The sequence below is a fragment of the Bos grunniens genome, chromosome 19 (genome assembly GCF_055505025.1).
Source record: "Bos grunniens cultivar Pamir isolate PY7600 chromosome 19, Bosgru_T2T1.0, whole genome shotgun sequence".
Taxonomy (NCBI): Eukaryota; Metazoa; Chordata; class Mammalia; order Artiodactyla; family Bovidae; genus Bos; species Bos grunniens.
Genome location: NC_141183.1, coordinates 40,051,822 through 40,066,575, shown reverse-complemented (window position 1 = coordinate 40,066,575; position 14,754 = coordinate 40,051,822). Strand labels below are relative to the sequence as shown.

The 14,754-nt window shown below is 39.6% G+C and overlaps 1 protein-coding gene across 4 annotated transcripts in view; it reads right to left on the bottom strand.

The window, feature by feature from the left end:
- The window catches only part of METTL16 (methyltransferase 16, RNA N6-adenosine), a 69,246-nt gene extending 54,724 nt beyond the window's left edge, over positions 1-14,522 (bottom strand). For 2 of the 4 annotated variants that reach the window (XR_015148086.1, XM_086359737.1), the window contains exons 1-2: positions 14,389-14,522; positions 8,496-8,623 (exon numbers count right to left, since the gene is read on the bottom strand). Coding sequence is in view for 1 of the 4 variants with exons in the window: in XM_086359737.1 (XP_086215863.1) it covers positions 8,496-8,623 (128 nt within the window). In the remaining 3 variants the exon portion in view is untranslated. Of the gene's footprint in view, positions 1-644; positions 767-8,495; positions 8,624-14,388 lie in introns of all 4 variants that reach the window. The other 2 variants (XM_086359738.1, XM_086359739.1) reach the window with 2 other exon arrangements.
- Between the last annotated feature and the right edge of the window lie 232 nt (positions 14,523-14,754).

Below are 14,754 nucleotides of genomic sequence, written 5' to 3'. Positions count from 1 at the left end.
ATCCACACAAGAGAACACTTTTCAGTCATGAAAAGCAGTAAGACTGGGCTGATCCACAGGCTTGTATGAGGAGGGTTCTTTAATGTATTAAACTAACAACAACAAAACCCCAAGTTTGGGAAAAAGCATGTGTGTACATTATAATCACATTCTTGTAAAAATAAAAATAAGACAAAAAGACCCTCTATATGGATACACACAGAAAACAATCTGGAAGGGTGAGAACCACCTCTGGATGTGGACATGCTCATATTTTTGTATTATCTGCATATACGTTACACAACATCACCAGTGTTTTGTAACTATATGGAAAATGCTCAAGTCAAGTGGGGCTTAAAAAAAAAGTCCTTTGGTTATACCTGTATCAAAATCACAGCCACAAAAATTACCATATATTAGTAAGTCAGGGCTTAGAAAGGAAAAAACAAAGTAATTTGATCTCTAGGGTGGAAGAACTTTTTTTGACCTTTTTTCTTTTATGTATGCAACATTACCACTATAAATGTAGGTAAGAAGGATATATTTCCATAATTTCCCCATTAATGTAATGGGAAATGTTTGTATAATATATAAATGTTTGTATAATAATAGTTTTGAAAATATCTTTTTCACAAAAGGAAAACAGATCCTTGGTTCCAGAGTACCTGTTTTCTGTGAAAGTGGGCCAATTCTTTCGGAGACCAAACCAGAGTATTTCCCACACTGACAGCAATCACCAAGAGATAGTTGTACAGCTTGAGCATTAATTACATGGCTTCATGAAACACTTGGAGCAAGAGAAACAGCAGTGTAATTAATATTTTCTTAGTGCCTTCAAACAGAGTTGTTGTTTATATAAACAATTCTCATTATTTAAAAAAATGTACTTACTTTGATGGGACAGAACATATAACTTATTAATAAGGAACTACATCCTAATCACCAAAAAGTATAAGACATCAAGCAAAAGCTAGTCTAATTGAAGAAAATAAACAAAAATCAATGAAGAGCTGATTCTCAGATTTTGTTAGCCACACGAGTGGTTGTTTACTTACTTCTAAGAAAATACAGACACTAATCTGAGGGTTGAAAATCTTTTTGTAGGACAGAAGTGAAGTCATCCGACTTCTCTAGTTAATTATCTAGGTCACTTTAGTACCCTGGGACATTCAAAATTCCTGAACACAGGCAAGATCTTTTTTCATTCTCATTTCTGAGAGCACAGGGAGGCACAGGGACTAAAATTAGCTCTCATGTGGAAATTAGCAATTTATTCCATCAGTCTTTGTTGTTCGCTTAACACATCCAGCTCCATAAAACAAAACAGCCTATTGTCAACAGGCTCATGCCTGGTTTCCCCATGATGACTCTTGCTCTACTATTGATGAATACAGTATCACCATTATGGATGGAGTTTAGAAAGATACATTCTGTAACCATGGTTAAAGTAACAAGCATTGTAACACTGTATAGGCTGAACCTTATGTAACAACAGAGGCTGAAGCCTCCCAACCTTACTCCAATACTGGTTTCTATTCATTAGGTCTTCACCGAGGTGCTAAAAATGGTACAGTCATAAACTATGACACAGCCCTTCAGTGCTAGGACTTTGGTTTTGAAAACAAATCAGTTAAGTGTCATACTCTGTTCAGACTCAACTGACAGGGCTCAAGTAGACTGCAGATGTTCCTATGGGGCTGGCTACTGTGGAAAAGCACAAACTGAAATCTAATTGCAATGGTCAGATATGATTACAACAAAGCAGTGACAGATGCAGGAAAGAGACAGAGAGAGACAAAGGGAGAGAGATCACACCAGCGATCCGTGATACCTTATCAAGTATACCAGGCTTAATAACAATAAGAATAAACATCCTTTACTAAGTGTCTCCAGTGTGTTAGGTCACTTTGCGCATGTCATTGCTAACCTTTATGACAAACATCCAAAGTATGCCCTTTTATCCCTCCTTTTTAGATGAGGAAATTCAGTCTCAGTAAAGCTAAGAAAATTATCTAAAACCTCACAGCTGATAATTAGCACTCTCAAGACTGGACCTTAGGATGATTCAGTCAGAAGTGCCCCTCTTTCCACACCACATCCTGATTGCCTTCAGAGAGCACTTCAGGGCTCAACAAATAAATGACACTTCAATCCATCTCAGGTCTAATGTTCTGTCTGGTATTCCTTTTCCATCACTAGCTGGATTTGTATTTTGGCCATTCTTTTTTGTGTATCTTCTTGAGCTAAGTTAAAGTAGGTAACTGTTAGTTGCTCAGTCGTGCCTGACTCTTCGCGACCCCATGGACTGCAGCCCACGAGGCTCCTGTGTCCATGAAATTTTCCAGGCAAGAATACTGGAGTGGGTTGCCATTTCCTTCTCCAGGGGATCTTCCCAACCCAGGGATCGAACCCGGGTCTCCCGTACTGTAGGCAAATTCTTTACCAACTGAGCTACAAGGGAAGCCCGTTAAAGAACATGCTACTGATGCATATAATCATAAATGACTCTTACCTAAGTAAGCAGGAAGGGGGATGACGTCCAGAAGGAGGTAGGTCATTTACCCTAAAGAGAAGGACATCTCTTCTACTTCTATCATGTGTGTGTGTAGTCACTCAGTTGTGTCCAGCACTATGTGACCTGTGGACTATAACCCGCCAGGCTCCTCTGTCCATGGAATTCTCCAGGCAAGCATACTGGAGTGGGCTGCCATTCCCTTCTCCAGGGGACATTCCCAACCCAGGGATCAAACCTGGGTTTCTGCATTGCAGGCAGACTCTTTACCATCTGAGCCACCAAATCATAGACCCCTTATGTGCTTATTGCCAACCTAAAATTGGCATAAACTCATACTCTCCCATTGTTAAAATTAAAATAAGAGAAGTTCTCCTCAAGTTTGCTTCATCTTCTTTTCATCCCCTCACAGACAAATTTGCTTCTCCTTGCAAAAACTTTTAAAATTACCTTTGCCTATCACAAAACAACCACTGTGAACACCAGGTTTATGATTTTAAGTCCTTTTCTATGCACAGCATATCTGCAGATACTTTGGTTTCAGTCTGAAACAAAATCATGTTTTATAATCTGCAATACCCATTCCCTGGGCTACGTGGTATTCCACTGTAGGGAACTGCACTGTAAGAATACACAATTTTGGAAATATAAATTATTTCCAATTTTCCTTGTTATAAACAGCTCTGGAATAAACATCTTCAAACATACATTATTTCACTTAAGTATGCTTTTAGAACTGTCAAAGCTGCAATCCTGCCAGCATTTTATCACTATGCCTATTCAACTACATTTTTGCCATTGATGAATAGTATATATTTGATCTTTGCTAATTTGGTCCATTTGTCTTTCTTCTTTTGTAAATTGCCTATTTTTATCCTTAACCTATACATTAAGGTTTTTTCCTTTTTCTTATTGTCGTCTAAGAGTGTTTCACCTTAAGGGAGCTAATTCTTTGCTATACGCTGTAAATACTTAAGACTGTATGTGTTGTCACTTTTACCGTTTCTTGATATGTAAAAGTTTTTATTTCTTAGGCAGTTGAATCCATAAAATTTCTTTTATGAATTCTATCCTTGGAGTTTACTTAGAAAGACTATTCCTATACCCAAAATTCAACAGTTCACCTATATATTTTTTCCTAGCATTTAAATAAAATAAATATACTAAAATCATGAAACCATCAGGAATTTAGTTTGCATAATACATAGGAAAGGGAATCTAATGCACTTTGCCCACAGCTGTTCCAACTGCATCTATTAAAAATCCATTACTAAAATAAATAAATAAAAATCCATTACTTAAAAAAAAAAAAAAAAGTTTCTGTCTAGTTCCACCCTTAACAACCTGAAATGCTCTTATTCTACATTATAGTCTTTACATGGTGGGGTGGTATCTTACTTAGGAGTCAGGTTCTAAGTAACCCTGTAAAGTGAAAATCCAAAATAACACTGTGACATCTCTTTAATCATTCACAGCACTGTAACGTTCACATTATGAGGAAGACACAGGAGTCAAGACTGATTAAGAATAGAAGATTCACCCTGTCCACTCTACACTCCCTCTGGGAGGTTCAGTACTGAGTAGAGTGCAGGCTGGACTCACTCTATTGAATGTGCACATGCTGTTTAGACATGAACGCCACTTTTTGCCAGACAATAGGGGCCCATTCCTATGGTAATACTTTGCTAATGTTTTAATTCCTTGAACTTCACAGTATATTAAATACCCATCTGGGAGAGTTTATACTCCTTCACCTTTCCATCATCCATTTAGAATATTTGCTTTGACCATCTTTTCTTTGAATAAAAGACATGTCATGTCATTTTCTTTCACAAAAACCTCAGGAGGATTCTGACTTGGGGAAGAAGTGACATATTAACTGTATTGAGCTCTCCCATCCAAAAATATACCATGTCCCTAGATTTACTGTCTCCCCTAGACACCTGAGAGCAATTCTGTTGCTTTATGCACACAGTCTTAACGTATTTCTTTGCCGAGTATCTGCCTATTCCTCTTTGTTACTGTGTACAGGATCTTTTATTGTAATTATATTTTCCAACTAGTATCTGGAAAGCTATCAATTTTCCTTTATTTATTTATATACGTTTAAAACATATGTATATATGTATATTTTATTCAGTAATCACTTGAAAAATTTTAGGTGATTCTCAAATGTTTCTTCAGGTAGACAATAATCAAGCCATCTGTAAAACTGCAATTCTTTTTCTTTCTAATCTTTGAACTTAATAAATAAGAGAAGCAGAAGACTGAGTTAGAGAGTTCCAACTCAGTCACTTCTAGTGTTAGAAGCTTGTGCAAGCTATTTAAAAACAATATGTGTTCATGTTTGCAGATTAAAAAGTTCAAAATATATCATTAAATCAAACCCATTGATTATCTTATTTAGGCTCTCTATCAGTAGTTCTTAACCTTTTCTGGGTCAGCTACTCTTTTAAAAGTGAAGTTCTAAATTATAGGTTAAAGATTTAAGTCCTTCATGGACAGAGGAGCCTGGTGGGCTACAGTTCATGGGGTCGCAAAGATTTGGACACGACTTAGCAACTAAACAACAACTCCAAGAAAAAGAGCACATATAAAAAGTATTTTTTGCCTAATTGTCTTTGAAGCATTCACTGATCCTCTGAAAATCCCTAGGCCATTGTTGTTTATTTCTATCTACTTGGTTCGAACTACAAAGAAAAATGTCTCTGAATTATATCAAACACTTAAGTCTTCTGAAAGTTATTCCTCTCAGAAGACAAAAGACAAACGTGTTTTCTTTTTTTAATAAATTGAGGCTTTTTGTCTTCTATTTTACTTTTCTTTAATTTGGAGGGAAGCCTCATTTCTAGCATGATTTTGCCCATCCCTTTATTTTTTATCGGCAATTTTAAGTTTTGAGCATGGTATCTATAAATGGCATATAGTTAAGATTTTAAAGAATTATTCTCATGCATTCAGCAAACATTTATTGAATGTCTACTACTTGTCAGACACCAATACCATTCAGATATGTTGTGATAACAGATTTTGTGGTCTGCTCTGAGTGATTTTTTAAAAAATATAAATCTTAAAGCCATCTTAAAAATCTAACCATTTTAAAAATCTTCCTCTGGTTCCTTAAAGTCTGAGCAATCACGTTCATTCTTATTTGCATGCTATGAAAGGCTCTTTGTGACCTGTTCTTTGTCTTCCTTTCGGTCTCACCTCCCAGTATTCCCTAAGCTGTTATCCTATATCCACTTTAGCCCCATCTAATGCAGCTCTGCAAATGTACCAGGCCTTTCACAAAATTCTGTTCTCTGTACTTGGAACTCTTCCGCCCTTCTATTCAGCCATCAGAATTCAGTTCAAAGACCAAGGCCTTCACTAATACCACCTCCAAATCACCATGGGTCCTTCTCTTCAGACTTCCGTTTTCAATTGTCTACCCAATACCCCACCTTGGATACTGCATAGACTTTTCAGATTCAATGTGCCCCCAAATGAAAATATATCATCTCCCCTAAACCAGCTCATTCTGCCTTGTTCCTTACTGCAGTAAACAGCACTATCACCTAATCTCTTGCTAAATTGAGGTCACATGGCTCATTCTTAATTTCTACCATGTCCTGCTAATCCTATTCATCAATTTCTCTCAAATTCATCCAGTGATCTATATCCCTCCTCCCTCTACCGAGTTAGGCCATCAATATATCTAATGTGGATTACTGAAACCAGTCCCTACTTACTCACTTATACTTCCAGTCTTAATTCCCCCTGCAATCCATCTTCTACAGTGCTCCTAGATTACATCTATCTAAACAATTCTGGTCCATCCTAAAGGAGATCAGTCCTGGGTGTTCATTGGAAGGACTGATGTTGAAGCTGAAACTCCAGTACTTTGACTACCTGATGTGAAAAGCTGACTTATTTGAAAAGACCCTGATGCTGGGAAAGATTGAGAGTAGGAGGAGAAGGGAACGACAGAGGATGAGGTGGTTGGATGGCATCACCGACACAATGGACATGGGTCTGGGTGGACTCTGGGAGTTGGTGATGGACAGGGAGGCCTGGCGTGCTGTGGTTCATGGGGTCACAAAGAGTAGGACACGACTGAGTGACTGAACTGAACTGAAACAATTCTGAATGCTACTGACTTGCTTTAAAACTTAAGTAGATAAGGATGGGGATGGGTAATTCTGAAGACACAAGAACTCACCGCACATGAGCCTAAGATAAATCCCAAACTCACGGCCTTATACAGCAGTGCAAGCATCGCCCTCTCAGCCTCACCTCTGGTCATGTGTCCACCACACCTCAGCAGCTTTTCCAGTCCCCCACAACTCTGTGCTCTTCACACGTGCCACTCCCTCTGCCTGTAACACTCTTCTTTCTACCTGGCTCATTCTTCAGAACACAACTAAGACCACTTTTCTGTTTCAAATTATTCTCTAAATCCCAAGGTTGGGGTCAGGTTTCCCTTCTGTGTGATTCCACTGCGTGCTCCACAGGCTCGGCCACACTGAAGGCTAACTGCTTCTTTGTCCACTTCCTCCACTAGTGCGTCAACTCCAAACATGGCCATGACCAGGTCTTTCTTGTTTACTGCAGCTTTCCCAGAACATGGCACAAAATAGTTAAAAAAAAACAACAGATATTTAATAATTAAGCACATAATAAAAAAAAAAAGCAAAAGAAAAAAAATTAAGTACAAAAATAAGTATAGAGAAGAAACAAAGAATAACAAAACTGTATTTGTTCTAAAGCTACTAGGATAAACAAACCTCCACAGACATAATTATGAAATAAAGGTTTAAGAACAATGGTAGAGGTGATCTAAACACAGAGAAACACCAACTCAGTATTTTCAGAGTGATCTCGGAAATAAGGTGCCAAAGTTGAATCTCTAGAACTCTTATTTAAATATATTTTTAATTTCCAGTTTGAAGTTTGTTTTCTAAGATGCTTAATATAGTAACATGGTAAGTAATATAAGCATTCATACATGGAGCTGTGCTCAACTTTCACTGAGTGAAATAGACAATAAAGCTTGGAAATCATAGTTCTAGGGTATCTGACTTAACCTTGTATATTGGTGGGAGGGTGGTGTCACAGATCTCTCTGAGAAACTGGTGAAAACCAAGGATTATATCCCAGAAAAATAATATAAATACATATATATGTATTATATATATATATATAAAGTTTTAGGATTTCTAGGATACCTTAGCCCCAGTTAAGTCCTGCCCTGGGGCCTCCACTCCTACAAGTCCGCCAGGAGGAAGGCTGAGGTCAGCAAAACGCCTCAAGCCTTCTGATCCCATTGTTCCTGACCTTCCCACTTCTCCCCAAATCCTGCTCTTCTTCCTCCCCACAGGTGAATCAACACATTTTCCCCAGGCAGGCTTGAAATTTCCACCCTCCTCTGTAACTCACATAGAATTTAGGATGGCAGTTAAAGATCTCCTTCTCAAGGGTGTAACACAAACATCAGTTATTCCCATACCATTATCATCATCTCTGCCATTTCCTGAAGCACCATACCTATTATTTTCTTAATTTTTAGTAATTAACTTTTAAACTTGAATTTAGTGACATCTTAAGTAATACTGAAGTGAAATCAGTTTTGAGGTCCTGGTTATTATTCTACCTCACAACAAAATAAATATACACTTAAAATAAGGACCTCAGACGCCCATCAGGTCTGAGGGCACAATCCTAAGCTTTCTGCAGTTACCCTGCTGAGTAAGCAATAATCTGGACATCAAGAGGTTTTTCTTGTTGTTGCTTTCTGGGGTTTTTTAAGTCAGAAGGAAACTTAAAAGCCTTTGGTCCAGTCTTATTTAATAGATTAAAAAGCTAAAACAGAAGTGATTTGTCCAAGGTCAGATGAGAAGTTCAAGGAAAAGTATAGAATTAGTATTCAGGTCTACTATCAGTCCAGTATACTTTCCACTACGCAGGGTCCATTCAAATTAGACTAGAATAATACTGTATCAAGAATTCTTCATCTGTTACCTACCTCACTCTTCCATTCAGATTTATCTGAACATGCTGCTTAAAATCTGGATATTTGGTTGCCAGATATGCAAAGTCAGGAGGTTTGTCCTTGTATCTATTTCTTGCATGCATTGATTTACTCAGAGCCATCTTTAAAAAGAAAAAAAAAGGGCGGGAATCAGCATATTTAGTTAAACAAAATCAACAAGAAAAGTTGTGGTTGCCAAGTCAACAGTTACAGCCAACACATCTTCGCTAATCAAGTGAGAAAGAAGCAGCTATATTTTTAAAAGTATACAACAAATAAGCACATGAAAAGATGTTCTATGTCATTAGGGAAACACAAATCAAAACCATAGTAAGCTATCAATTCATACACAATGGGATGGCTATTATTAAAAAGAGAGAGAGAGAGAATAGCAAGTACTGGCAAGCACGTGAAGAAACTGGAGCCCTCAGGCATTGCAGGTGGGAATGAACATGGTATGACCGCTGTGGAAAGGTTTGGTGGTTCTTTAAAAAATTAAACATTACCATATGATCCAGCAATTCCAATCCCATGTATAGATCCAAAGGAACTGAAAGCAGAGATTCAAATAAGTACTTGGAATGCTCACAGCCTTTCCATACTGTTCATGGGGGAAAAGCTGGCTTAAAACTCAACATTCAAAAAACGAAAATCATGGCATCCAGTCCCATCACTTCATGGCAAATAGATGGGGAAACAATGGAAACAGTGACAAACTTTATTTTCTTGGGCTCCAAAATCGCTGCAGATGGTGACTGCAGCCATGAAATTAAAAGACGCTTGCTCCTTGAAAGAAAAGCTATGACCAACCTAGACAGCATATTAAAAAGCAGAGACATTACTTTGCCAACAAAGGTTTGTATAGTCAAAGCTATGGTTTTTCCAGTAGTCATATATGGATGTGAGAGTTGGACCATAAAGAAAGCTGAGCGCCAAAGAATTGATGCTTTTGATCTGTGGTGTTGGAGAAGACCCTTGAGTGTCCCCTGGACAGCAAGGAGATCAAACCAGTCAATCCTGAAGGAAATCAGTCCTGAATATTCATTGGAAGGACTGATGAGGAAGCTGAAGCTCCAAAACTTTGGCCACCTAATGGGAAGAACTGACTCATTTGAAAAGACCCTGATGCTGGGAAAGATTTAATGAAAGGAATGACAGAGGATGAGATGGTTGGATGGTACCAATGACTCAATGGACCTGAGTTTGAGCAAGCCTCAGGAGTTGGGGAAGCCTGGTGGGCTGCAGTCCACAGGGTCACAAGGAGTTGGACATGACTGAGCAACTGAACTGAACTGACTGAATGTTCATGGCAGAGTTATTCACAATGGTTAAAAGGTGGGATGCAACTTCACATATCCACAAGCAGACAAATAATCAAAATGTGGGAAGTATATACATTGGAATATTATTCAACCCTAAAGGGATGAATTCAGACACACACTACAACATGTATGAACCTTAAAAACATTATGCTAAGGGCAATAAGCCACACACAGGAGGGCAAATACTCTATTATTACACTTATATGAAGAGCCAACAATAGGCAAATTCATACAGAGTGGAATAGAGGTTACTGGGAGTGGGAGGAGGGTGGAATGGTGAATTACTGTTTAATGGTATATGGTTTGTGTTTAGAATGATGAAAAACTCATAGAAATGGATGGTAGTAATGGTTGCACAACACTGTGAATATACTTAAAGCCACTGAATGGTACACTTAAAAAAGGTTAAAATGGTAAATTTTGTTATATGTATTTTACCACAATTTTAAAAAACGTATATGCAACATATGATGAATCTTTTTCTTTTAAACCCAGGGAAGAAAATTGAAACCCTTTAAAAGCATCAAAGTGGGACTTCCCTAGTGGTCCAGTGGCTAAGACTCCAGGCTCCCAATGCAGGGGCCCCAAGTTCAATCCCTGGTCAGGGACTAGATCCCATATGCTGCAACTAAGACCTGGTGCAGCCAAATAAATAAATAAATAATAAAAGCATCAGCGTGGCAGAAGGCAATATAATCTACCACCAAGAACACTACCGTCAGAGGTTTGAAGTCACTAGAGTTCCAAAAAACATCTTTTTCTTTTTTTAACTTCCTGATTTCAAACTCTACCAAAAAACATCTTCTATTCCAACTTCTTTTATAAATTTCAGTCTTGCCATTTCTAGGTAGCTAAAACCAATTGAAAACAAAAATTTTGTTTTCCTTGAGAATACACAGAAGAAAAAAGTTAACACATTTACAGCAAGAAATAAAAACCAGAAGAAAAGTCACCGCAGTAGTTGAGTAACTCTCTAAGCAGTTGGTAATTTTATTTAGTGTATATCTCTAGATGGTAGGTGATTTTTCTTTTCTTTATATCATTCTGCATTTTCTCCTTTTTTCATAACACACATTCATCTAAATGGTACTATGTAAGTCAGAATCCTAAGAGTCATCTGATAGTTCTCTATCCCTCTTGTATTCCAAAAATTAACAGTCATATGGATTTTACCTGCTAAATATCTCTCAGATCCATCTATTTCTCCCCAGGCTCACCGATAGCAGCCCATACAATCTGCCCATACTGCTACAGCAGCCCGTTAACTGGTCTCCATGAACCCACGCTTTTTCTCTCCATGCCTTTTTCCACCATGCAGGGATCATTTCTAAACACAAATCTCACTGTGTCCTCCTCCCATGCCCACTTGCTCAAAACTTTACTTTTAGGAGAAAAACAAAAAACATTACTTCAGCATATACACAAGACCCAGCACAGTGCAGCTTCAGCATGAGCTGAAGTCTCGCCCTTGCTCTTCTTTCTCTCCCTCCACTCTGGCAATAGGGTCTTTACACAGATTACCCCTTTTGCCTATAACGTTCTTTCCTCCCCCTCTTCACCTGATTAATTCCTACTCATCCTTACTACCACAATTCAAGCATCTCCTCTTCACGAAGGTCCTTCTTTCCTTAATTTCCCCAGGTCAGCCATAGCAGCTACTGTAAACTCTTAGGGCGTCCCTGGTGGCTCAGTGCTAAAGAACCCACTGCCAATGAAGGAAACACGGGTTGGATCCCTGGGTCGGGAGGATCCCCTAGAGACAGAAATGGCAACCCATTCCAGTATTCTTGCCTAAAAAATCACATGGATAGAGAAGCGTGAAAGCTACAATCCAAGAGGCTGCAAGAGTCGACATGACTTAGCAACTAAACAATAGAATCTCCTAGCAGTAAGCACATTTCCTTTGCAGGCTTTGTTAGAAATATAACTTTACATGGTTATAAATGTTAACACTCTCTCTCACTCAGGTTTTTGATAGCTTTTCACATTTAAGAACCATTTTCAAAAAAGAATTGTCTTCATTGCAGACAATCGAAATCATGCAGCTAACTGCCCACCAGACCACTCACTTGAAAGGCTCAAAAGCACTTCATGCACAACATGTCCAAAATGAAACCATTTCTACCCACCCCAAATAGGTCCTCCTCTAATCTTCCCTATTTTGCTGAATGACACCAAGATCTTCCTCATGGCACAAAAGCAAGAAACCTTCAGCACCTTTTCTACCTCACCTCCTCCATTTCAAACACACTATGTCCTGATTATTCTGTCTCCTAATTATATCTTGGCCCATTTTTTGGAGAAGGAAATATCTTCCTTCTCCAAAAGGATACTTCCAAAGTATCCTTTTTTTTTTTCTCCAGAATTTTTATTGTATTTCATTTTTTAAATTTCAATCATTTATTTTTTAATGGAAGGATAATTGCTTTACAGACACTCCAATATTCTTGCCTGGACAATTCCATGGACACAGGAGCCTGGGAAGCTATAGTCCATGGGGTCACAGAGTTGGACACGACTGAGCGACTAACACTTTCACTTCATTTTCATCCATTTTTCACCCTTCGCAACTCCACATCTCTAGGCCAGAGATCATAATCATCTCTTTCTTGGCTGACTACAATAGCCTCTAACTGATGTCTCTCTAACCACTCTTGCCCTAACAATCCACTTCATCCTGATGACAACATACCCCTCCTCCCACTCCAATGCAAAACTGAACATTCCTAGGTAAATCCCTTCAGCAGCTTCCTAAAGCTTTTAGGCTGATGAAACTCAAAATAATTAACAAGCCACACATAAATCTATCCCTCCAAACTCCTTTGTTGCCACTTTCTCCTCCCTGTCCGGTGTACATCACAGAACACACATGACGCTCTGAATACACATGGACAAATTAAACTACAGATACGGTAAAATCACTCCCTCCATTATTCAACCCTCTTGGTCAGAACAGATACACATCGAATCAATAAAGCCACTTCTTTGCTAGGAGCTCCCTATACAGGCAATGGGTTCTTAACTAAATCTACCCCATTCCTCAGAGTTTAACTGAGTGTCAGCCCTTACCTGGCATCAGCCTTGTCACTCTCTTCTCTCCACACTTTTCTCTTTCTGGCTCATTCTGCTGTAGCCACACAGGCTTCCTCGTCGTTTCTCTACCAAGTCTGGCACACTCCTGCCTCAGGGGTTCTGTACTTGCTGTCTGGTCTGCACGAGTTGCTCTTCCCCCAGAAATACATACATGCAAGGTACCCTCAGCTTGTTCAGGTCTTTGATCAAACCTCACTTTCTTACTGATACCTTTTCTGCTAAGTGCCAAGTTGCTTCAGTCGTGTCCAACTCTGGGCGACCCCATAGACGGCAGCCCACCAGGCTCCCCCGTCCCTGGGATTCTCCAGGCAAGAACACTGGAATGGGTTGCCATTTCCTTCTCCAATGCATGAAAGTGAAAAGTGAAAGTGAAGTCGCTCAGTCGTATCCAACTCTTAGCGACCCCATGGACTGCAGCCTACTAGGCCCCTCCGTCCATGGGATTTTCCAGGCAAGAGTACTGGAGTGGGGTGCCACTGCCTTCTCCGACCTTTTCTGAGTACCCCCATTTAAATGAGCAGCGAGTGAACCCTTTGTCTCCTTTAGTTGCTTCAGTCTTCTTCAGAGAACTTGCCCATCTGACATTCCATATATTTTACTTTTTAAAATTTGCCTTGCCAGTAAGCTTCATGAGGGAAAATACTTTGTCTATCTTTTTCACTGCGATATCCCAGAGCCTAAAGTAGGACCTGGAGAGTAGGTAAGCAATAAGTGTTTTTTGGTTGAAAGCACAATGGAACTCTTACACTGTCCAGGGCACTTAAAACACAGAACTCTCATTCTTGATAAGCAGCCCCCATCTTGAGTCTCTAAAAGGTTCAGGCCTAGGACTGAACCTTTTTCTTCCGGGTTACCCAAGTCAGTGCAGAAAGCCAAAGTGGTAGACCTTCATTTAAGTAAGCTGACGCTTCCACTTTCTTTCATCTTTCCCATCTCCATGCTTCTGTTTCCTTGGTTCCTCCCGACCCTCAATATTCCTCTTCAACTATCACTCGTTACTTAATACATAATTCTGTAAAATAAATTCTGCTCTCAGAACTTTTAATTCCTTCTGCACAGATCCCTACCACTTCTAATTTCTATTTTCTCTCGTCTCCCTTTCTCATAAATCCGACTTTTTCCACAGTTCCGCCACTGCCAGTTCTCCATCTCTTCCACTCCTTTCACGTGCTCACCTTACCCACTCATACTGTTTTCCCGCCTCAGTTTTGGATCTCTCTAAACCGCCTCCGCCTAGGGGGTCTTTCCTTCTCAGTACCAGTCTCCATTCTATTTGCCAACTCCTCCCACCCATCCCCACCACACAGACGCCCCCGCGCACGCACGCACGCACACACACACACACAATCAGGTCTCTCTCCCTAGATCCCAAAGCCAGCACCTCACAGGCCCAGAAACTGGGAATAGGGAACCTGGGTGCTACAAAGGTTAAGTGGACTCGCAACCCATATGAGTGATATTAAGTGACTCACCTCTGAAGTCAAAGTTCCTGCCAGACGACTAGTATAGTGCGGACCTCTACAACCCCAGAGTCTTAACCACCCGCTGCGCGAAGATCCTAGAAACGCAGATGTTACGCTCCCAGTGCGCCGCCATCTTGGGCCTCCATTCAGCCTCGTGATTGGACAGGTAATTATCGCGAGATCTGTAGCAGTTTCCGAAGAAAGAAGAAACTGTCGCGAGACCTGGAGTTTGCGGCTCTTTCTGTTAGAGGGAGGGGGGGCGTGCTAGCAAGTTTTTTCAGATTGTGTTAGTTTCGGGTGTACAGCATAGTGAAGCAGTTATCCATATAAATATATCCACTCTTTTTAAGATTTTTTTCGCATATAGGCCATTGC